Source organism: Rhinopithecus roxellana, chromosome 13 (genome assembly GCF_007565055.1).
Source record: "Rhinopithecus roxellana isolate Shanxi Qingling chromosome 13, ASM756505v1, whole genome shotgun sequence".
Taxonomy (NCBI): domain Eukaryota; kingdom Metazoa; phylum Chordata; class Mammalia; order Primates; family Cercopithecidae; genus Rhinopithecus; species Rhinopithecus roxellana.
Window position 1 is genome coordinate 12,596,777 of NC_044561.1, and position 24,833 is coordinate 12,621,609.

The 24,833-nt window shown below is 51.7% G+C and overlaps 1 protein-coding gene across 1 annotated transcript; it reads right to left on the bottom strand.

Annotated features, from left to right (window-relative positions):
- Positions 1-1,258: 1,258 nt before the first annotated feature.
- NCF4 (neutrophil cytosolic factor 4) lies at positions 1,259-20,181 on the bottom strand. Its single transcript, XM_010389178.2, has 10 exons — positions 19,953-20,181; positions 14,731-14,815; positions 13,808-13,961; positions 11,385-11,455; positions 8,271-8,398; positions 7,108-7,165; positions 6,389-6,487; positions 3,515-3,645; positions 3,188-3,253; positions 1,259-1,648 (listed from the first exon to the last, which is right to left on the bottom strand). The coding sequence occupies exons 1-10, from the start codon at positions 19,982-19,984 to the stop codon at positions 1,453-1,455; spliced, it is 1,020 nt and encodes a 339-aa protein (XP_010387480.1). The 5' UTR covers positions 19,985-20,181; the 3' UTR covers positions 1,259-1,452.
- Between the last annotated feature and the right edge of the window lie 4,652 nt (positions 20,182-24,833).

Below are 24,833 nucleotides of genomic sequence, written 5' to 3' on the forward strand. Positions count from 1 at the left end.
CTAGCATTCAGAACTGTGAGACGATCGATTTCTGTTGCTTAAGCTCAATTTCCTGGTTTTTTTTTTTTTTTTTTTTGAGACAGAGTCTCACTCTGTCGCCCAGGCGGGAGTGCAGAGGCGCCATCTCCACTCATGGCAAGCTCCGCCTCCCGGGTTCACGCCATTCTCCTGCCTCAGCCTCCCACGTAGCTGGGACTACAGGTACCCGCCACCGCACCAGGCTAATGTTTGTATTTTTAGTAGAAACGGGGTTTCACCGTGTTAGCCAGGATGGTCTCTATCTCCTGACCTCGTGATCCGCCTGTCTCGGCCTCCCAAATTTCCTGGTACTTTCTATGGGAACTGTAGGAAACTCAGTCCTCTCTGCTATAATGGCCTGGAATAGTGATTCTACAACATATAGGGCTGCAGAAAGAAGAGATCCTGGTAGCCTATTCCTCCTGTGGTGAAATTGTGGAAGGTTAGACACTGAGGGATGAGGGAGCCCATCTTCTTGGCTGCATCCATCCAGAGTGGAGTATCTGGAGTAGAGTTTCCATCACATGGAGCTGGGGGTGGGGGACGGGAACACGATGTGTCTCAAATGCCACCGACTTGCTGTTCTTACTGAGACATTAATGATCTTCTTGAACGGCTGTTTCTCCATGTGCTCTGTGCCCTTAGAACAATTTCCAGAGACTTTAAACAGTTGATTTTAAGTATCTCTCATCAGTTAAACTGCTGTTTCCCTGGGGAGAGGGTCCACCAAGCTCCTCACACCACCATTCTGGGAGTGACACCTGTTTAATTTTTGGTGGATTAGGATAGGAGATTCAGCTCAGAGAAGACGATCCCACTGCTTTGTGTCCCCCTCCTCCTGGATGAGACCAGAGCCCTCCCCCTACTTACAGTGGAGACAACTAACCCCGAGACCTGCCTCCCTGCCCCCACAGAGTAGCAGACACAGGAAGGCAGAGGAGAGCTCCTGACCCTCATCACACAGCCGAGGGCTTGGCATTGGTGGGACCCCAGAGGGCACCCAGAGCAGATCACTTCTGTGGGGCAAGTGGCCAATCGCAGGTAAAGGGGAGCAGTGGGAGGGAGAAGGGATACGGCTTGGGGACCCTCAGGTTTCCCCCCAACACCGGGACAGAGCAAGGAAATGGGGTGGCAGGACAGAGGTCTCAGAGCCAGGGCCCCTGCTGGATATAAACGGCCTCCCCGTGGATGCTCATTAAATCGTATTTTACTCGCATGAAAGACACTCTTTCCCGCAGCCTGCCCCATTGACAGGGAATGGTTTATTTAAATCAGATGTAAAGAGTAGAAAGAGACAGATTACAAACCCCATGCGTCCACTGGCCTCAGAGACGGGAAGTCTGCCCATTCCCCCAGGTTTTCCTGGTCCTAATCTCCTCTGAGAGTTGAAGGTTCTTGCTGGTGTCCCCTAACTGTTCCAGGGACACTGTCAGCTCATGGCATCGTGTTGTAGACCCTGTAGTTGTCCTTCTGCGTGATGTGCAGCTTCCAGGGAAAGAGACGCTTCTGGGAGGGGAGGCCGCGAGCCTTCCGTACCATAAGCACCACGTCTTCATCCGACAGCAGCCGAACCAGATCCCCCTCAGCGTCCCGGTAATTCAGGGCGATGTCCTCCCTCTGGAACTCCCGCCTGCATGGGAAAAGTCAGGGATAATCAAAGAGCCTAAGCATGGAGTAGGGGTAGGAAGAGGGGGTAAAAAAGTTTTATGTCCTGAAGCCAGGAGTGAGAAAAGATCAGAGCCTGACACAAGCCTGTGTCATCCAAATAATCCAACCTCCCATTGTACAGATGGGGATATCGAGGCCTAAAAGGGAGAAGAGGCTGGGTGTGGTGGCTCACACCTGTAATTCCAGCATTTTGGGAGGCCGAGATGGGCAGATCACCTGAGGTCAGGAGTTCAAGACCAGCCTGGCCAACATGATGAAACCCTGTCTCTACTAAAAATACAAAAATTAGCTGGACATGGTGGCATGCACCTGTGATCCCAGCTACTCAGGAGGCTGAGGTAGGAGAATCACTTGAACCCGGGAGGCAGAAGTTGCTAGTGAGCTGAGATTGCACCACTGTATTCCAGCCTGGGCAACAGAGTGAGACTCCATCTTAAAAAAAATAAAAAAAAAGAGAAGAGACTTTCACAGGAAATTAGTGGCACAGCCTGAAGTGTCTTGTGTATAAATGTGCTAAAAGCTTAAGAGTTGTGAAGAAGAGTAGGTTTGACTGGGCACAGAGTAGGGCCGTATAAAGCCTCAGAGAGAAACCTGTGTGAGGCTATTGAGGAGAACCTTGTAAGGACAGGAACTGTCTGGCCTGGGTGCACGTAGATGCGCATCCTTCTACTTAGCTGGTGTACATAGAAATTGATCTGAACTTTCTACCAGTAGTTTGACAACGTGGGCCAGAAGGCTACGAGACTTGCAAATGCTTTAATCCCCAAATCTACTTCTTGAGCATCATTACAAGGAAATGATCAGATAAGTCATCAAATAGGTGAACTAAGATGGTCTGTACAACGTTGTTTAGAGTAGTAAAAAAGTAGAAGAAATCCTAAGAGGCCAGTAAAAGCACATGGCCATATTAATGATGTAGCCACAGAAAGGTTTTGTGCAGCCAAAGTAACTTTTGTGTGTGCATGTGTGTATGGGGTGTAAGTACTAAAGAAATCTGAGTGTACGTCACTAACAAGGGGGGTAAAAATATGAGGTGATTTCACTTCTTCGTATCTTTCTGACATGATTACTGACATTTCTTTTATATATATATATATAATGAGTTGGTACAACTTTTACAGTCAGAAATGTAACAGTGCGATTACCATTCTGTAAAATAACTGTCCAGCAATGTCCTGGACCTGGGGCAGGTAGTGAGTCCCTGAGGGTGGATGGCTCAAGTCCAAGGCTTTTAGCCAGAGAGACTTTAGCTCCAGCTGCAGATCCGGATCTGAACCCACAACTTGTGTGAGCTCAGCCAAGTCCCCTAACCAATCTGCGGCTTCTCCACTCGTCTCTAAAGTGAGGAGATGCTACCTAACCTGTAGGGCTGGGCTATGGATAAAACGAGAAGACAAAGTACATGCAAAACCCCAGCACCTTCATACTAGGGCTTAACATTTCTCCCTGCGCTCTCTTCTCCAGAGTGTCGGACTCCCCAGCCCCATTCCCAGTCCCTCACCTCGTGAGCTCCAGCAGGTCTTTGAATAGGGGAGTGCTGCTAAGATCTTCCTCCACTGCGATGTCCCTAAGGGGGTGACAGGCTGGGGTAAGGGGGTGACAGGCTGGGGTAAGGAGGCATTAGGCTGGAAGTGGGGTGTGGGGTGGGGAAAAGAGGAATGAGGCTGGCAAGGCCACCCCGGACATTCATGCCTCAGCATTGTGGCTCATCTGGGAGCCACTGGGGGCTTTGGAGTGGGAGAGGGACCCAAGAGAGGGTGATACAAGGGGTGGTGGTGGTAGGGATGGCAGGAAGGCTGGACAGGCCCCTCCTTCCCAGGCCACAAACTTGATGGTGCTGATGGTGTCTTCATAGTAGTAGCAGCGCAGCCAGTTGGTGGGGTCGTCCTCCTCAGGGAAGTCTTTGAGGATCTTCACGAAGGAGAGAGGGAAGATGCCTGTGGCTCCCCGGACAGTGCCCTGCAGAGGAAGAGAAGGGATGCCAGGCTGGTGAGAGGAGAGGCAGCAGAGCCACGCCTCGGAGCCCTCAGCCCCGTTCTAATGATGGGGAAAGGCAGACGAGGTCCCGGTCTTCTTCTGTAGAGGGAAGAGAGAAGGTGAGGAAGTTCACTGAGTTGGTCACTTCCAAGAAGGCTTATATTTGGGTTTTACAATATGTCAGAGTCTGGATTTATATAGAAAGCTGCTTTTGTCTCACTTATTCGCTCATTCATTCAACAAAGACTTCTTGAGAACCAGCCACTTGACAGGCTCTGGGCTCTCAAAATAGATAAAAGTCCTTGGGCCTGGTGCAGTGGCTCACACCTGCAATCCCAGCACTTTGGGAGGCTGAGGTTGGCGGATCACCTGAGGTCAGCCTGGCCAACTTGGCAAAACCCCGTCTCTACTAAACATATAAAAATTAGCCGAGCATGTTGGCGCATGCCTGTAATCCCAACTACTCGGGAGGCTGAGGTGGGAGAATCACTTGAACCCACGGGGTGGAGGTTGCAGCGAGCCAAGATCGCGCCATTGCACTCCAACCTGGGCAACAAGAGTGAAAATCTGTCTGAAAAATAATAATAATAATAATAATAATAAATAATAAGTCCTTGCCCCCACGGAGTTTCCAGTACGATGGGGAATGACAGGGTGTGCGCGCTGTGAACAATGACCTTCCCAACGAGTCCAATGGTGGCAGGTGTTACAGACGAAAATAAAACACAGAAGGAAGAGGATGAGGGATGAGGAAGGCCCTGCTGCTGATCCCACTTACTCATTCATTCATCAGATACAACTGTGCCTCTGCTCTAGACCAAGTAGCCAGAAATCAGACCCAGACCCGGCCATGGCCTGGGCTTTGGGCACGTGTTCTGTTCAGCTTCACAGCAACCCTACAGAAGACGGATTATTTACATGCCATTTTGCAAACATAATAACCAAGGCTCAAGGTGGTTCCTTCCCTGCCCCTGAGGCCAGAAGTTAGCTAGCGAACTGATAAGTAGGACTTTCCGGAAAACAGGAAGGCAATACATGTTTTCTATTTCTGGAAAGTGACCCAGAGATACTCCTCAGGCAGCTGTAAAAGCCCTGAATTCCTGAGATGGAGATCTATGATTAGGGTAAAATGGAAACTGCTAAACTGGCTAAACCAGTCGCTACTACTAGCTCCTCTCCAAGGCCTGGACGCCAGGGACCCAACCCAACTCTTAGAGGTCCTGGGACCCCTGGGGGCTGACCCTGCCTCTGGGTCTGTCCCAGAACCTCCCTCAGGCACTCCCCACAGGAGCACTAAGTCTGAAGACAGGACTGGCCCCAGGTCAAGGCCCAACACAGCCACTTCCCACCTCCACTCACTGAGTGAGAACAGAGCCCTTCTGTGGGCCACGCTGGGACAAAGCAGTGACCGGGAAAGGCCCTGGCTTTGAAGTTTCATTTAGGTCTCCTAACGACCCTAGTGCCTGGCCAGGAGCCACACATTCAGGCTCTGGGGCGAGCCCTGGCCATTATCACCTCCTTTACCCCTTCCAGGAAGCCGATGAAGAAACATTTACAGAAAAGGAAACCACAAGTTTGAGCAAGTTTCCAAAGGTCCACAAAGCTAGTGAAAAACAGAGCTAGGAAATGGCCCTAAACAGGCTGACTCTGAGTTCGCGCTCTTCATCAGCAGCTTTTATTGCTGCAGGCAGGGTGTGTACTGCTGTCCCATATTACACAAGTGGCTGCGATTTTGTCGCTCAGGAGCAAATTATCTGGAGAGCTATGTGGTTGCTGCAACTTAGCAGTGCTGCTGGCATCTAGTGGAGAGGCCGGGGATGTTGCTGAACACCCTGCAATGCTCCGGACAACCACACAAGGGACCATCTGGCCCCAATGTCAATAGTGCCCCTGCTGAGACACCCATTGCAGACCAAGAAACTAAACTCAGTAGGTGAACTTACTTGCCCTAAGCAGCCCATTTTTCAGGGTCAGAACCAAAGACAAGTGCATGAGCTCCAGAATGTTCTGCTCCCACGGAACATCTGCCTCCCCAAAGGCTGTATTCCCGCAGGTTCCCCAACCTGCCTGGATCTCCAGGACTATCCTCAGATAGCATCTCTTCCCTGAGGCCTTCTGAGATGGTCCTCAGTCTCTGAAGCACATAATGCCTGAGGCAACCTCACCTCCAGCCTCACCTCTAATCTCAGCCTAACTTTACCTGCATTCTCACCTCCATCCTCACCTCCAACCTCACCTCCATCCTTATTCCCAACCTCACCTCCAACCTCATCTCTAACCCCACTTCCAACCTCACCTTCATCCTCGACTCCAAACTCACTCCCATCCTCACCTCTAATCTCACCTCCATCCTTACCTGCAAACTCACCTTCCTCACCTCTATCCTCACCTCCATCTTTACCTCTAACCACATCTCCAATCTCACTTCCATTCTCATTTCCATCTTCACCTCTAATCTCACCTCCAATCTCACCTCCACCCTCACCTCCAATCTCACCTCCACACTCACCTCCATCCTCACCTCCAATCTCACCTCCATCCTCACCTCCAACCTTACCCCCAATCTCACCTCTATCCTCACCTCCACCCTTACCTCCATCCTCACCTTCACCCTCATCTCCATCCTCACCTCCAATCTCACCTCCGCCATCACTTCCATCTTCACCTTTAATTTCACCTCCAACCTCACCTCCAATCTCACCTCCATCCTCACTTCTGAACTCACCTCCAGCCAGTCTTTGTTGATCCGACTGAGAAGGAAGATCACATCTCCGGCTTTGAAATTCAGCTCCAGTTTGCTGTTTCCAGTGAAGTCAAATAGAGCCTGAGGAGAAGCGTGCAGAAAGGAGGGAAGGAGAAAACACTCACTGAGTTCCTACAGAAGTGCCTTACATACTTTAGTCTCCCATTTTGCAGATGTAGAAACTGAGGCTTGGGGAGAATAAGCGACTTGTCTGAGGCCATCTCATTTTTTAGTGGAGGAGCTAGGAATTGAACCCAGGTCTCCCTGACTCTAGGTTGGGTGCTCCTTCCAGACCTGGTGGGGGTGAGCACACACGGAAGAGTTCGAACTCTCTGGGCTGAGCACCCACCCTGGTCCCCAGGCTTCATCGCAGGCTAGGCCTTGTCTGAGTCATCTCTGCAGGTTCAATGCCTAAGGCAGGGCCGACTCAGAGGAGGCTCAGGCAAACTGACCGGAGGAGCGTACGGATGGAAGCGTTCCCCTCTGGCTCTGAATGCTGATCACATTCCGTCCCCTTAGCAGGGCTCGGGGACGCCCAGTGGCAGAGGCTGAGGCTGTAACCCCTTCCTTCCTCCAAGTGCTCAGCACTCTCCCAGGCACACAGCAGTGCCCAGCAGGAGAGGCCCAGTGGCTGGCAGGTGGGCCAAGGCCGATCGATGCCCAAAGTGTGAGAGCCTGGCCAGCACAGGGGTGGGGTATACCTCTGCTCTCGGAGCTGCCATGCGGTCAACGCTGTTGCCTTGTGGGGATACGCTCTTGCTGTGGAGAGAGAAGAGGGGCTTGTTAGCCCTGCAATTCTCTCAGGGCCCAGCTTCCTGCTTCTGTGTCCAGAGGAGCCCCTTGCAAGGAGCAGGGAAGGCGGGGGAGAGAGAAGATGCTGAAATGTGGCTGCAATTCCTCCTCCAGGTGGGCACACTTGTCCCCAAATCCTCACAACCACTTTGGAGGTAGGGTTGTTCTCCCTTCTTTACGGACCAGGAAGCCAGCTCAGAAAGCAGGTGGGGAAGGGGATATATGCTCATTCCATGCCTTTCACTTGCCAAAGTGTTCAGATTTGTTTGTTTCTCTGCTCCCTACAACCAAGCTCTGATGTAAATGTGACCGTTGTAATTTTTCAGCTGAGGGAAACTGAAGGTTGGAGAGGTGAAGTGCCTTGCTCTGGGGCCTGTGGCTGCCACGTGGCACAGCTGGAATTAAGACACACCTGACTGTGTGCACAGGGGAGATGCTAGGCATGGAGAGGACCCTTGGAGACATTGGTGGGAGTAAGCAGAGGGAGGAGCTGGTGGGGAACTCAGGAATTCCGTCCTGCTTTTTCCAGAATTCTTAGTAGCAGCAACCCGGGCTTTGGAAGTCAAGCAGTCTATGAGTAGCTGAATTTTTGGTGGGAGGGATGGGATTTTTGGAGTAAGGGAGGAGCAGTGTGTCCTGGAGGCCAGCGTGATATAACCAGAGCCACAGCTGGCCCCACGGAGCTCCAACACACCAGGAAAAGGCATTCCCAGAGCTGCTCAGAGAATGTTTGTGGATAAGGCAGCTCTTCCCTCCTCTCTGCCCCCAGTTCTTTCCAGGGACCCAGAGCTTCTGGGTCATCCCCAGTGGTTGCTGTGGCACCAGACTCTCCAGAGTCAATATCCCAGTCCTTGTCTTCCAGTCCTTTTGATCACATTGAAAGGCACACACCCTCTGTCCCTCCAAACCTGAACACTACTTTCTAAACCCATTGTATAAACCAAATCACCCTGGAGTGTCCAGGGATATGGCTGATCTGTATTTTCCTTCTCTCCTTTCGGGGAAAAGAGATGCTTTTCCAGCAGGGACCCAGGGCTTTGGCCATGTGGAAGCCCAGGGGCTGGTCACTTACACTTTCCGGGTGCGCGGGCGGAGCCGGCGGAGTGCCTGGGGCACCTGCTCTGAGTCATAGGGCGACTGGTAAAAGAAGATCCGGACGTCCTCATCCATCAGCACCCAGACTGGCAGGCTGAGCAGGCTCTGTGTGGGTGAGACAGCAGAACCGGTGGCGTAGTCAGCAGAAGGATCTGGACACCCCAGCCCGGATGTCCCATCCCCGAACCCTGACATCAGCCCTCCTCTCTTTACTAATGCCTGTTGCCTGATAACAGAAACACGTTGTTTAAAAAAATAAGAAAACTCAGCATGCTGAAGGTAACACTTCACAAGCTCTGCTCCTGGGTCCAAGGTCAGGAGAGGGACCGGGGCTTGAGAAGAGTCCCTTCAGAAAAGACTTAAAGTCCTCCAGAAACAGCAATGATGAAGACGACAAGTAACATGACCTGGTGGTGACTTCACCAGGAGGGTATCACATGCATGCCCTTCCTCAAACTCATGGTATCCCATGAGTTAGGATCAGAGAGGTGAAGGGATCTGCCCAAGACCACACGGCCTAGCAGGGGACAGAACTGGGGCACCCAGAGCCATCTGTCACTAAAGGCTACCCAAAGCTCAAGGTGAGACAACAGTCAGTGGGGGTGGGGGCTCCCAAAATAACCCAAATTAACAACAGTTGGTGGCATTGTAGCTTACAAAACGCTTCCTGATACTTTATCTCATATCATAGTTAGGGAAACGGAGGCTCGGAGAGGGAAGTACCTGACCCAGAAGAGCAGAGCTAAGTGGCAGGACCCAGACTTGAGCCTTAGTGTCCTTGTTTCATCCAAGCTGGTTACACCCACAGCGATGCAAAGACCTTGAAGTTGTGAGGACGCAAGCACCCAGCGCCTGGCAGGGTCATCTCACCAAACTCCAAGCACACAGGTCTGGGGACACTGAGGTTGGCTTTAGGTACTGAGGTTCCAGAGGCACCCAGAGCCCTGCAGAGGATCCCATGGGGGCAGCAGGTTGAGGTGGGGTCGGGGAACTTTGTCCGAGAGGAACTGGGGATGCAGAGCCCAGAAAAGGCTGTCATATGGGGACAGCCGGTTTCAGGAGCCAGAGGCTCCTGGGACCGAATCTCAGCTCTTCCTGTCACCAGCTGGGTGGCTTTGGGCAAACCTGGCTCCAGATGGTCATTAATAAAATGGGGACAATAATAGCCTCTCCCTCGTGGGATTGTGTGAGAATTAAATAAGTAAATATATGTGTAATCCTTAGAACAGGCATATAACAGGTGCCCATCAAAGTTAGATATCATCATTGTTGCTGTCATTTTCATTACAATGAGGCACAGTGGGTAAGAGCTCAAACCCTGGAGTCACAGAGATGTGAGTTCAAATCTCATCCCACCTACCTAACTGCTCTGTCACACTTAACTCACAAGTTATTGGGGAATTAAATAAGATGATTCGTGTATCCATAAACATGTATCAAGAGCTTTCTGGTTGCCAGTCAAAGCTCTTCATGTAGTTCCATGCAGTTGTCATTATCACGTGATTCACATACTTCATGAGAGCAGGGTGAGACCAGTGGGTAGGATTTACGGAGAGTTGGGCTTTTCTCATAGCTGCCCAACAATGGGACAAGCAGCCTGGGTCAGGGCAGAGTGGTAGTGAGCTCCCCATCTCTGAGGGTATGCAAGCACAGGATGGGGTGGCCGTGGCAGAGACTCCTACACTGAATGGTCTCTGACTTCCAGGAACCCAATCTGACACAAAGAGGCAGAGATGAATCCTCTGGGCTGCTGGTTGCTAAGACCAGGTGTGGAATGAGGAGCCCCAGTTCCCCAGCCTCACCTCCTACCTTGTCTTCCTCTTTCCTTCCCTCCCTCCAGAGCCCACTCCCCTATTCTAGCCCAGGGGGAGAAGGGTGGAGCCTCAGCCACCCTGAAGGAGCAGCTGGAGCCCACTCAGCTTCCCTCCCTCCCTCTTCCCTGCTCAGAGCCCAGGATTCCTGCAGCTACCTGCACTCTCCTCCTTCCTCCCACCTCCTCTGCCCTCCATCTGCTCCCTTCCTCCATCAAGAGTCAGGATCTCTCACATTCTGGAAGCAGGTTCACAGTTTACAAAGCACTTTCTCATCCTGTTCTCAACAGATCTCAACTTCACTCCGGTGATACTAGAGGGCACTGCCCCATTTCACAAGTGTGAAAACCATGGCCTAGAGAGGATGGGCAACTCACCCCAAATCACCCAGCCAGTCAATGTTAGAGTCAAGACTAAAGGACCCTATAGTCCAGTGCTCTTCAGCCGTGAGGACGCCTCTGGGCTGGGAGGAGGGCTTCCCTTGCCAGCTTCCTGAGGTCGCTATCAGGCCTCTAGTGATGGTGCACTCACTGCCACCTCAGGAGGAACACTGCCCCTTTCCTGGATGGCTCTGGCTGGTGGAAGTCCTTTCCGGACCACCTTGGACTCTGCCTTTAAGATACTCCTTCCTCTATGCTCCCATCTCATAGAGATGCAGAGTTTGCAGGTCGGAGAATACACAAGCCAAGATCTCCCATCTCATAGAGATGCAGAGTTTGCAGGTCGGAGAATACACAAGGATCCCCAGCCAAGACCCATGAGTGTAGCTAAAATCCAGCCCATGCTCAGGTGAGGGAGTGTGTTGCTCCGGAGGAGACCTTCTCTAGTTTGCACAAAGATGCTATATGAGCAACTTGTGGCCTGCTTGGCCACATCCCCATGATGGAGGCACACATATGTCTCCATGTGATCTTATGATCCACCTGTTGGCATTCCCACGGGACAGTGGGTACCTTGGGGGCAGGCTCTGTATGGAATTCACCTTTGTATCTTAACACCTGGCATAGACATTTACCTGTGGGCTTAGAGCATTAAATGAAGATTTGTCAATTCCAAGTGTGGCTCCTGTACCTTCTCCATTGCTCCTGCTCCTATCCCTGGAACCCTAAGGACACATCCTGTTTTTCTCCCCAGACCAGGCATTTAGGGATTGAAGATGGGGCCATCAGAGCCAGAGAGCCAGCTCCAGTTCCCAAAGCCATACACAGGGATGGTACTTGGGCTCCCCCACCAACACTCCATGCCCTTCCACGTGCCAATGTGGCAAGACCCACTGGTACCTTCATGTAGGCGTTGAGGGCAGGTATCCGCATCTCGGCGATCTCCTGTTTCACACCCACGTAGACTTTGGCTGAGAAGAGACAAACAGCTGTCCTAGGAGCCTGGCCCAACACGGCCCCAGGGTTCAGGGCTGCCCCTGCAGGCCAGGAACCCTGGCCAGAGCCCCTTCCCAATGACTCAGCATTCTTCCCTGTTATCTTTTCACAGTGCTGAAGTGGCCACTCTGGCACCACCTAACTGTCATCCTCTGAGTTGTGCTATCACCAGCTGATATTTTTCTTGTCTTACTTTTTTATTTACTGCCTGTTCATCCAAACACACACACACACACACACACAGACACACACACACGACTCTTAGTTCAAAGACAGCAGGATTTTCGTCTGCTTGGCTCACAGCTGTACCCCCATCACCCAGGACAGTGGCAACACTGGTTGCACATTCAAGCTGCCCAAGGAGCTTGTAAATATCTCACTGTGTAGCACTTGCCCCAGAACAATTAAAAGAGAATCTCTGGGGGCGGGACTCAGGAACTAGGATTCTTTCCATCTCTCAAGGCACTTCCACATACCACCATAGTTAAGAACCATGGGTCTGGAATCATGCCCAGATGAATTAACATTTGTTGAGTGGATGAATGAACAATTCCTCAAGCTCAAGGCAGAGTGTTCTGGAGGAAAAGGAAATATGATGGGCTATCAAGAGACAAATGTCTCCTCCAGGTGCCTTCAGGTGGGCGCACTGGTGGAACCATTCACCTAGAGAACCCCCATGAGGAAGCAAGCCTGAAACCTGCCTGGCTCCTGGTGTCTAGGAGATGGACAGAGGTGGTGGTGGTGGCGGTAGGAGGCTCTGGGCTAGCGCTAGACATTTGGGAGCTAGGAGCAAGAAGGTGACAATTAAAGTCCCAGACATGGGTCAGTTTGCCAGGGTGAGTGTTTGGAATGAGAAGACAAGGCAGGGGACAGAGGATGTCCGCTCAGAGGATCCCCACCTTCCAAGGAGCAGCAGAGAAGGTTGATTCTGTAACAGAGAAGCTGAAGGAGTCTCTAGTAAGGTAGGAAGGGTATTGGGAGACACTGGTGCCTCCGGAAGTTGAAGAAAGCTTAACAGAGGAAGGAGTGGGGTGTGAAGATGAGGCTTGGTACTAGTCATGGAAGCCAGAATCGATGGGTCATGGTTCACCTCACCGAGAGGAAATTCTGTGGAGTAGTCAGAGCTAAACCAAGCTGAGAGGATGGCCATGCCAAGGTGAGACAATGCACGAATGTGATTGCCAAAGGAAGAAGAAAGAGATCTTTGGGGGCCCTGGGGACACGGAGGCTCAGGGAGGCTTGTTGTAAGAATGCTGTTTCACGGCTCAGGATTGTTTAAAGACAGAAGAGGGTTAAGGCTGTGGAGACGCTTAGCAGAGGAAGTTGGTATATCAAGGGGAAGATGAATATACAATGAAAAGGAGGAGTAGATTGTCAGGGGAAAGCCCCAAAAGAGAGAGGAGGGAAAGTAATGGAGCCTGAGAGGGGAGGCTGGCTTAGAGCAGGCAAGACTCCTGGGGGGAGCTTCAAGTTCCTTGGTGGGGCTGGATGAGAAGGAGCGGGGTCATATGCTGAGACAGAGACAGGGACAGAAAAAACAAGCTGGAGGTGGGGTTGGAACCCTGAGGCTTGGGGAAGGGAGACAATGGTCCCTGTCTCTGGCCTGCAGGGCATGAAGAGCACACTGAGACCACCCCCTTGTAACCCATTCGCCACTAAGACCACCCCCTTGTAACCCATTCGCCACTGAGACCACCCCCTTGTAACCCATTCGTGATGGGGTTTCCTCCCGCGGGGCAGGTGCTAAGCAACGAAGGGCTTGGCGCTGTCCAAGGTGGATGTTAGGATCCAGCTGGGGAGGAAGGACCAGGAGACCAGGAGGCGAGGGGACTGTTTGTAAGCAGAGGTGTGAGGCTACCCAACTTCCTGGCAGGACAGGGGAAGAAGGAGAGCCACAGGGACGCTAGAAGCCGAGACTATGAAGTCAGAGGGCTGGTCTCGTGGGAGGAAGCTGAGGGCAGGCAGGGAGGTGAGTCAGTGTGTTTAGGGACCAGACTGGGGGATTCCTGTCTCTAACGAAGGGAGGCCGGTTGCTGACGTGCTCCAGACTGTGGCCTCCTGGTAATGGACAGCAGGAGCGAGTAGCCACCACTGTCATCAGAGCTCCGGGGCTGTGAGGCTAGAGTGCTTGGGGTGGAAGCCACAATGTGAGGCAGGGGGAGCTGTGCAGGGAGGGCGTGGCAGTCCGTGACTGCTGGGAGTGGGGGCTATAAACTACATAAACAGTTTTCACTGGGGTTGAGATCAAATCACGGAACAGTGTCAAGGGCCATGGAAGGAAGGAGAGTCAGCAGCTCTGCAACAGTAGGACAGGAGTGGCTGCCTACCTGGGAGTGTGGGCAGGGTACAGGCCAGGGCGCTGCTCTTGCTGTCTGGCCCGAAGCGCTCCTCCAGCTTGCTCTGCAAAGCATGGAACTGGCGGTAGCGGCGGTAGATGAGGTACTTGGATCCTCCTTTCGTCTTCACCTCGATGACGAAAACCTAAGGAGGACAGGGGTTGTGGGGAGGGCTCAGGGGCCAGGAGCAGAAGCCAAAAAAAGGCGGAGGGGAAAAGGGGAGGAGGATAAGGATGCAGAAGGGTCTCTGGAGAAGGAGACCCATGTCAAGTCAAAAGGCTGATGCCCCAGAAGCAGACGAGCTTTGCTAAAAAAACAAAAACAAAACAAAACAAAAAAACTGTAAAAAGAGGGGAAGTGAGACCTAGTGTGAGAGGCAAGAGCCCTTGGAAATAGGCCAAACACGCACTCAGTCCCAAGAAATGAGGAGCCATGCCTTGGAGGTCGTGGTGCAGAGTGAACCTACCCCTGGCTGTGTTGCGGGTGCAGGATGCCCCCTCCATCTGTGTCTGAATATGACAGGGGTGCTGTGGGGGCAACACTAAAGTCCCTCACCCCCGACTCTCCAGGTGGAGGTTCAGAGGTCAAAGGATGCAATCAGGATTTCTCAACTTTAGTACCATGCTGGGGCCGGACAGCTCTTTAGCGGGGACAGGGCTGTCCTGTGCATGGTGGGGAGTTTAGCAGCACCCTGGATTCTACCCACTAGATGTGAAATAGACCTGCCCCAAGATGCAATAATCAGAATCTCCCAGGGTAATGTCAAATGGGCAAAATTGGTCCTGTTGAGAACCACTGAGATAGAAGTTAAGAGATCAGAGAATTGGAGGTTCAGAGGTCAGAGGACAAGGTTCAGAGGTCAGCTGGGTGGAAATCCAGAGGTTCTAGGGTGAAAGTCCAGGAGTCTCTCTTACAAAGTGACTGGTGAAGCCTCTCTTCTCCTCGATGTCAGCGATGTTGGCTGAGATGGCAACATCATCTGGAAGCTGTTCAAAGTCACTGTGCGTAGCAGAGGAAAAGAAATCCTGGTTATCACCCTGATGTATTTTGTGGGCCCACCGGATATGAGGTAGAGTGCAAAGCAAACCGATGTTGTGGATCCAACATTCGTCTCTTAGCACCCCTTCCCAGGCCAGGTCCTGCCACTGACCCTGGGAATATGGAGATAACAAGACACAGTCCAGGCCTTGAGTGTAGGAATAGGAGGCTGGCGGCCTTACCGAGTGTAGGAATGGAAAGCTGACAGCCATGTTGAGTGCAGGAATGGGAAGCTGGCGGCCACGTTGAGTGCAGGAATGGGAAGCTGGCAGCCACGTTGAGTGCAGGAATGGGAAGCTGGCAGCCATGTTGAGTGCAGGAATGGGAAGCTGGCAGCCACATAGCAATAGCCAAATTATAGTCTAACACATTGCTATCAATTGCACCATGATGGGTCTGAGCCAAACATCACCATCCAGCTCCTGTTTTCCAGCCTCCCTTGCAGCTAGGAGCAACCATGTGACCCGTTCTGGCCAATGAGACCTAAGAGGAGGCCTGGTGCAGGGGCCTCCCCAGAGTGCTCACATATCATTGCCTTTTTGAGGATTTCCCCAACCTGGGCACAATTAGGCACTCTCTCTATGGGGCACTCCCCAGAGGGCTTGCTTTTCTGATCCCAAGGGATGAACAAGCTCAGCATGGTCTCCCCCTTTGAAAGCAGTCTTGAAGCAAGTGTGACACTCAGACCTACAGCAGCTATGTTGTCTCCGTGAAGCAAGACACGAGAAAGGCCGAAGGAATCTCTGGGGTGCTAGTCCTGATGTCACTGGCCTACAGAACCAACTATGGCTTACCTCTGGACTTTTATTTATTTATTTTTTTGAGACAGAGTCTTGCTCTGTTCCCCAGGCTGGAGTACAGTGGTGTGAGCTCAGCTCACTGCAACCTCTGCCTCTCAGGTTGAAGTGATTCTCCTACCTCAGCCTCCCAAGTAGCTGGGATTACAGGGGCAAGCCACCACACCCAGATGAGTTTTGTATTTTTAGTAGAGATGGGGTTGCACCATGTTGGCCAAGCTGGTCTCAAACTCCTGACCTCAAGTGATCTGCCTACCTCGGCCTCCCGGGACTTCTTGTTAGGTGACCAAATAATCCCCTGTTTGTTTAAGCCATCGTCATTTCCTCCATTCCCTGCAGCCTAATGCATTTCCAACAGACACATTACCGATTTCTTGTTGTTCCTAAGTTATAATTAGGAGAGGCTGGGTACTATTTGGATGTGGAGGTAAAAGAAAAGGCACTGTCAAGAGTGACACCCACACTTCTGGCCAGGATGTGGGGGCCAGGGTTGATGGACTCAGTTTGGGGCATGCTAATTTGAGAGGCCTGTTGTATAGCTCAGGATCTCAGCATGGGAGGTCTCAGATATAAGGGGTGAGGTAGGAATAATCTTCTGCCTGTGGCTTGTGGCTAAGACCCCCACTCCTGACACAGTGAAGAGTTATCAGGGAACAGAGGAGGGGTCTGTGAGGGACAGATAGGGGAAGAGGAAACAGACTTCCAAGGAGTGGGAGAAAGCACAGCCAGGAGTCTCTGAGGGGTCACTGAGTTCAGTCACTTGGAGACAGACAAGGAAAAAACAAGAAGTAACTATGATTCTTCTGGTGCAGCAAGTGGGAAACGGGAGAGAGTGGCAGGGGTGGCAGTGGTGGGGGGATTGCAGGGGCTGCCAAGTCCCAGGACCCAGAGCTGGCTGGGACCTCAGGAGTTTACACACCCTAGTCCCAGTCCACGCCGGACCCACATGACCTGGAATCCGAGGCTGCATCAGAACTCAGGGGGCTGCCACCCAGAGGTGATTCAGGGTAGCAGTGGGCAGGTAGTGGAAATCCCCCCACCAGCCCCACTCACTTTCTACACATGCTCCCTCGGGGACACCCTTGGGAGAAGCTTCCTCCTCCACTTTCTCCCCTGAGGCTGTGCTTGTCCTGGGTAATTTCCTCTGCAATATGATAAGGTAGGAATGTGGGGGTGGGGGGCGCACAGGAAGGAACGTGAAGGGTAGAAACGGCCCTGAGCAGGGCGGCAGGCAGGTTGGGTAATAAGAACGACAGCTACCTATTTCCTGAGGTCACCAGGTGCTCTTCTAAGACAGTGTCACCTTTGTACAGATCAGGAGACTGAGGCATGGTAAGATTAGCCCAAGTAAAGTCGGGAAGCTGGGATTTGAGCCCAAGCAGTAGTAGTCTGGCTCCAGAAATCTGTTACCGAACACTGCCATACTACCCCGCACTCTGAGCCTCCCGGCAACTTGCTGTGTGAACTTAAAAAAAATCCCATCCCTTCTCGGCCTGTGTCCCCATCTAAAATAATTATAATTTTAGCAAACCTGTATGTGGCACTGCCTGTGGGCCAGACACTGTTCTAAGCCCATTAAGACATATGGGCTCCTCAGATCTCATAGCTCCAAGGAGAAAGGAAGGGGATGCTGGACACTAAACAGATAATGACATAATTCAAATGGGCATAGTGTTGGGAAGGAAAAGCACATGGCGTTTTGAACTATAACAGGAGCCTGGCCATTATTACATTCCCTCAAAGAACCAGTCACACAGCAGACAGGGGCGATTGGGAGCAGGAGCTTGTACTATGGAGGCTCATGTGCTGTCAGAGGGCAACCTTGGGCTGAGGGTGGTCAAGGAGGGCTTCCCAGAAGAAGCAGCGCCAGTGGTCAGCCAGGAAAAGCAGAGAGGAGTTGGTGCCAGGATGGCATGAAAGGCCTTTCAGGCAGGGGGAACAGCAAGTGCAAAGGCCACAGCTATGCAAGAGGGGCAAGTTCAGGGAACTGCAGGGAGCTGAGCACGGCTGGAGCACAGAGCGGGAGGCGGGATATGATGAGAGACCAGCCGGAGAGACAGGCAGGGCCCGCTCATGAGGCGCCTTGATGCCTTGCAGACGCATTGGCAGATGCTCGAGGCACAGTCACAGCATTGGGGACAAGAAGATCAAGCTCCCTTGAGAAGATTTCTCCCTGTGCTCCGCTCCTTCCCTCCTCTGTAAAATGGGGACAGGAGAAGATCTTACGTCTCCGGGTAGTCCTGCAGTCCTATCTGTAACAAACACAGCCCTACAATCCCCACAAGGGCAGGGACTCTGCTCACCCTACGTCCCAATGCCCAGAACAGAGCCCGGCATACAGTAGGTGCTCAGTACTGCTCAATACACGGCCACTACTCTTGTCTGCATTTATGGAGTTTTTTGATGGGCAGCATGAGAATGGCCTGGCTGCCTGCAGGGCAGGCAAGAAGAGCAGCAAACCCAACCGGAAGTCCCCTGGAGTATCCGCTCCCTTAGGGACCTCACCCAGGCCCTGCTGAGCCAGGACATTCTGCCTCAAGACACACTCGCGTAGTTCACGGACTTTGGAGCCTGGCCTGGGGGAGGCTTTGAAGCCTGACCCGGGGGAGGCTGAGGTTGGAAGAATCCTTGGAGGGCAGCCAGGGCAGGTTTTCTGGCACCTGGCACACAGGAGGTGCTCAAAGCATGTCTGTTGGAACCGAACTTGCCACCCCTGAGGCAGCCCTCCCCATCTTTGGATGTCTCGCCTTGGTGTTCTAGAAAGTGCTGCTGCGCAAACCTGTGCCCTCTCCTTGTACTCTCTGCTTTGACCTCAAGCAGAACAATCCAGGCTCACTTTCAGATAAGGCCTTCGAGGTACAGGAAGACCCGTGCCCCCAGTACCTGGCTCAAGGCCTCATGAAAAGCAGTCCCTCTCCGTCTGAGGGCGAAGGCAGCTGAAAGGGGACAGGGAGCGGGGGAGGGAGCACACAGTCCTGCTGGCCAGCTCTCAGCGTCATCCCCTGAACCCTGTACCCCGGAAAGCAGGAAGTGCCCAAGCCTCAAACAGCTGCTGTTTCCGGAAGGTTCGAGTTTGCGTGCGGCTGGGTCCGCCAGGAGCATGTGTGGGGAGGAATTGAGGTCGGACAGCCTTACCCAGCTCCTGCACCCTGCTCTGAGGCTCAGGAAGGCCACACGGGCTCCCCTCTAAGCATTTCCTTCTGCTGCCCTTGCCCCCGCACACCCCTCAGGTTCTACTTCCAGCCCCTGGCCCCACCGTGGGCCTTCTGTTCCCCGCGTAGGCCCACACCAGCCTGGCCTGTCTCTGGTGACCCCGAGTGGCCTCCACCTAGGTAACAGGGGTCACCTGCTGTTCCAGTCCAGGGGGTGCAGGGGCCAGGCTCTGTGTCCTCAGGGACCCTGTAGCTCAGAGCGCAGACCTAGCTACTAAGGAAAAATTCTGAAAATGCTTCCCAAGCGACGAGGCTAGACGCTGGTGAGGCTGTGCTCCAACCCCTAGCCTTGCCAGTCACTCTCTGTGACCCTGAGTAAGTCTCTTATCCTCCCTGGGCCTCAGATTTCTAAATTGTACAATGGCAAGGTTGGACTAGAAGAATCTAAGACATTTTTAACCTCAAAGATCCATCCATTCATTCATTCATTCATTCATTTAGCAACATTTATTGCACCCTTGGTCCTGGTGCTCAACAGGGATGAGCTACCTTCTAGGATACGGCAGTGATCAAAACAGATAAAACGTCTCATGGAGCTTGCTTCTCATGGGGGAGCCAATGATAAAGAAAAAAATAATAAATGAGCATGTAATATTATTCTAGTAATATAAGAACTAGGCAGAAAAGGGAAATAGGGCAAAGGGTCAGAGAGCAATGAGGAAGGCTTCTCAGAGGAGGTGACATTTGAGGCAAGCCCTGATTAGAGGAAGAACAAGCCAGATTCTGTGAATTCTGTTTGCACAAAAGATGGAAAGTCATTGCTGATTCCCATGTGAGGCAAAGGGCCCCAGTCTGGGACCCAGGACACCTGCATTTCTCTCCAGACACGGCCAGTCACGCATTGTGTGACCGTGGGCAAGTCACTCCCACTCTTGGAGCCTCGGTGTTCTCATTTGTGTCTGAGGGTGGTGAGCCACAGCTCAAAGTTTCCTTAAAGCAGTTCTGAGAGGCTGCATTTCTGAGTATTTGGGTTCTGACTCAACCCCAGCCTCTCATGTTGATCAGAGACTGCAGAAGGACTGGCCTTTTTCCCCAAGGCCTATCAGGAGCAGTGAGAAGGCCCGGGGTCGGCCACATCCCGGCACTCACCTCTCGGCCCGCAGCTGCTGGGCCACAGCCATGGTGGGCGATGGTCCCAGGGAGCAGGTGGAGAGTCTCGCCCAGCCAGTCCCAGGCTGAGTTCACCTCTCACTTCCTCCAGCCACCCTGCGTCTCGTCTCAGCCTGCAGTCCTGGGAGTCCCCAGGAGGTGCCTTTGGGGAGGCTCAGGCCTGCTTTTCTCCACTCTGGCAGAGGCTCCTCCTCCAGGCTTTCTGGGCCTAGCCTGTGACCCACACTTCCTCTTACCTCACCTCCCAGCTGCACAGAAATTAAGGAAGTGGACCCTCGGGTGCCAGGTTTGCAGGAATCCACTTCCTTGATGCCAGTCCTTGGCACCAAGCCTCAGTTGGGTATCAGAAGCCTTGCTCCATCAGAGATGGGGTCCCAGCCATCGGGGGTCTTGTGACCTTGGGGAGTCACTTCTCATCCTCTGACCCATCAAACCCAACCCTTGTTCTCTTACTGCCAAGCCTTTGCCCAAACTCTTCCCCAGGCCTGGAATGCCGGTTTCCATTTTCCTGTGATCCCTTAGGCCCAGAGTATATGCCACCCCCTCCAGGAAGCCCTCCCAGTTCCTCTGGCCTCTGTCGTCCTAGAGTGTGAAGTTTGGTTTGTGCTCCCTGGCACTCTGGGATATCCTTTCCTCATCCTTAGATCTCCATGTCCAGCCAATCCTCTTTCACAGGGCTGCCAATCAGAGTGAGTTTCATCCTCCCTGCTTAAACTCTCCTGCCTCATCACCCTGTACTCAGGAGAAAGTCCAGAGTCCTTGCCCTGCCTGCCTCCTATGCCCTTGAGGCCCTGCAGCCTTCCCCAACCTCCACTCCTGAGCTCCCTTTTTCTCACTGGCCTCCTTTCCATTTCTAGAATGTTCTAAGACGTCCCCCCCCAAGGCCTTCGTGCATGGTGTTCCCTCTGCTGGAACGAGCTCTTCACTGCCTCCTTTGCATCTTGGCTTAGAAGTTACGTCTTTAGCGAGAGCTTCCCTGACTGCTCACCCTAAATTAAGGCCCTCCCTACTACATTCTCTCACAAGTCCCTGCACGTCTACTGCAGAGCACTCATAACTATTGTCATCTCATAGTCGTTTGTGTATCTGTGTGTTTAATGACTGCATCCCTGGCTAGCAGCGTGCCTGGCACATTGCAAGCGTTCAACCAATATTCAGTGAATGAATGAAACTCTGCTAGTCAGTGACTGCGGCTCCTAACAGGTGTGGCTATTTGATTCTGAAGGGACCTCTCTGAGAAGACGTCCACAAGAGTCATTGGCACAGCCACACCCAGTAACTCCCCATCAGTCACACACGCTCACACACTCGTATTCATAGATGCAGAGCAGAAAGGCATTTTAAACTACTTCACACATTCAAGTCTCAGCTAAAAAACAAGAAAGCATAATTTTCAGGTAGGATCAAAGAGAGGGGTCAGGAATCTGTACCAGGGAGAGGGGAACGTGGCCCAGAGCCCATGGGAAAACCAAGACTGGATATGCTTGTTGGGCTGAGATTTTAATGCCAAATCTGGGAGTAGGTACAGACCACAGGTCCTGCTATTGGCAGAAAGTCAAATCTGAGCTCTCAGTGTAAAGTGAGTGTCAGAACCGATTATGGGAACAGAGTTTCTCAGCCATCAGCTTGGAGTCAAAGCAGGAGTTGAGGTCCTCTCGCAGGCCATGGGTGGAAAAAGGGACGTGTGTACCAGATCAACCTCAAGCCTGCCCTCTGCACTGATGTAAGGCCCAGATATAAGCTATCCATGTGGTGCAGAAATCCTAAACTGAGGCATTATATAAAAACAGTGTGGAGTCAGTGACACTACAAGGTCTACTCTGTCAACTCACAGACCAAAACTGCAAATCGTGAGCTGCGAAAGACAGCTCAGAGCCTTCACATCATGAAGAATTCACACCCGAAGAACTAGAAATAATACAAACAGTAAGTCCGATGAGTTGCTGGTGTCTCAGGGCTCCCAGACTAGAGGATGAAACAATGAAACACAGAAATAACAGAACAGCGTTATTAGTGCAGGTGTCTGTAAGTACCAAGAGGTGCAAGCACACGGCCATAACTGAGGGAAGAGCAGGACATTGGCCTACAGTTGGTCAGGAAGGACAGGAAATGGCAAAACAATTTTAGCAAGCAAGCATGATACAGAATTTGCAGGCAATTGTGTAAACAGTGTGTGTAGTATATGCCTACAGTTGGAAACACATATTTGTGTATAAACACATACAGCTTGCATAAGCAAGTGTAAGTGCATTTCTGTTGTGTTTATAAAAGAGCATATGATGTGTATAGTGGTGGCATTGTGACTATGAGAGAATATACTTAAATGTTTGGATCGCAGTTGGTGCCAAAAGAGCATAAACACAAGTACATTTATAATAGGTGAACTCAGGCAAGATAACACGTCCTTTTTGAAACTTTCTTCTTCACCAATCTGTAAAATAGTCTTGCCTAATTCAGTTGTAGTAGGAATTAATAGAAAAATGTATAAAAGTGCCTAGACACATGGAAATTTCTTATTCCTTTTTTTAATCGTTTTCAGTGTATATCTGTGTGTGTGTGTGTGTGTGTGTGTGTGTGTGTGTTTCAGGCGAGTCAAGCCCTCAAGTTTACCTTCCCAGGTTTTTTCATGGCTTGTCTTCCTAACCCCGGCCCTCGCCACCCGCAAGAAACCTCCTGTGGCCCTGACTCAGCCACTGGGAAGCCACCTCTGCACCTGGGGGAAAAAGATGTCCAGGGAAGAGTCCGTGACAGGTCAGCTCTTCCCCTCCTCCCCTCTTTCTCTCCTTTTCTTCTGTCCCTTCCCACGGTTCTGCTGAATACGGGTGTTCCTCTGTCTCCTCATACACAGAACACTGCTGCTAATTTTATGCCCAAGCTCTGATACAGTGTAATTTGAGCCCAAGCACTCGGTCAGCAATGGGCTCCCGTCCTGCCGCTGCAGCAACGCCTGTACCTTCTACTCCCACTCCAGAACTGGGCTCTTGCTGCTGCTGCTGCTGCAGGGGGAGAATGAGGCAGAGGGATGGCCTGGAAGAGGAGCCAAGCTCTTCACACGTTCCATTAAGCAAGTATTGACGGAATCTTTTTTGGGTAAATGCAAAGAAATGCCTGAAGTGACCTCTCACTTATGGAGACCTGATTTTTTATAATCTCCACATCCCACAGCCTATGAATAAACCAAAAAAAAAAAAAAAAAAGCTATTGAATGGTCAGAATTGATAGCTCAAAGTCTATGCATTGACACTGGCATATTTTATTCACAGAAGAAATATAAAAGGAGCCTGGTCCTCTCTTTCTGCCAAACCGAGAACTTGAAGCAGTGAGTTAGGAGAAGGAAGAAAATGACCAGGGGCAGCCAAATGCAAGTGACAGTTCACTGACAGCCTGGCAATGATAAAGACCATGGAATACTAAACAATATATATATTCTCAAAAACCAAAAAACAAACACCAGAGGCTACTCAGAGAAGGGCATCTCTGCATAACACCACTTACTAACGCCCATTCACAATCATGTCTCCAGGAAAAAGTCTAGTACACCTAGACCATGCCTGGGGGGATCGCCAGAGTCTGAATGGGGAATGGATGTGCGAATCACAAAAGTGTACAACACTTTTCAATCCTTCCTCATGCAGGTGCTGGGGTATACAAGATAAGCCATCGCCCCCATTTTGGAGATGAGGAAACCCGCCTTTGAGTAGCCAGCGGCCGGGCTGAGAACTCTGTGATATGGAGGAGGTAAGCCTCTTCTACAGGACCAGGAGCTACCCCTGAGAGCTCATTATGAGTCCTCAGCAAATTCCCGCTGCCTACATCAGGCGCTCTCCAGGGTAAGAGAAGGAAAATCCCTGATTGGACTGTATAAGATTCCTGGGGATCCCTCACGCACTGGATTCCCCAATCTTGACCCACATGTGTCTCCCTTTATAATTTATGAGGGGAGTTTCACTGGACCTCCTCCCTGAGCCATAAATAGCCATCCCTGGCAGGCCACCCGTGCAGTTTTTGATGACAGGGAGGGTGTAGATGTGGCCAACTGGACAGCAAACTCCCTGAAGGCAGAGGACCTTCTCTTCTCTGGGAAGCCCCCACACACAGCAGAGCTGGGTCTAAACCTCACGTGCCCTGGCTCTGTCATGCATTAGCTGTGCAAACTTTCCGATCATCGTTCATTTTTCTAAATGGAGATAATATTTGCCTCTACATTATTATTACTTGGAGAGAAAAATGGCAAGATTCTTGTATTCATTCATTTCCAAATGTGTTGAGAACCTACTATGTGCCAGATACCTACTGTGTGCTAGGCCCTAAATGAAACACAGCCACTGTTCTTGAGACACGTACTTACTAGAGGCGTGTTAAATAAGGGAATGAACACCAAATGTTTAGGACAGTGCCCGGCGCATAGTAGGTGGTCAATAAATTCTAGACGTTAATGTTATTACTGACGATCATTCCTTGGTGTGACTTGGTCCCTCCCTTTTCTGTCTCCCTCTGCTGCACAGCTTGGTCCTCTCTGTCATACAACTAACGTTAAATTCTAACTTTTTCCCGCATCTGTCATCCGCTCTCTCCACTCTGGGGCACCGGAACGCGCACTTCCCCTGCGTTTAATCTAAATGTTGACGGGAACAGACCGCCGGGGGGCGCCGCGATCAACAGCCGAGTCCCCATTCTGCAGCGCCACCTAGAGGTTGAATGTCATAAGCCGCACTGGAAAGGACCCGGACAAGCCGAGGGTCAAGTTGTAGCTGGCCAGGCAGAGCGTGCAACCTGCTGGCTCAGACAATCTCTCCAGACAGCCCTATCAGCCAGAATCTGAGCCGCACTCAGGGGAAGCTGCCTCCAGGGGCTAAGAAT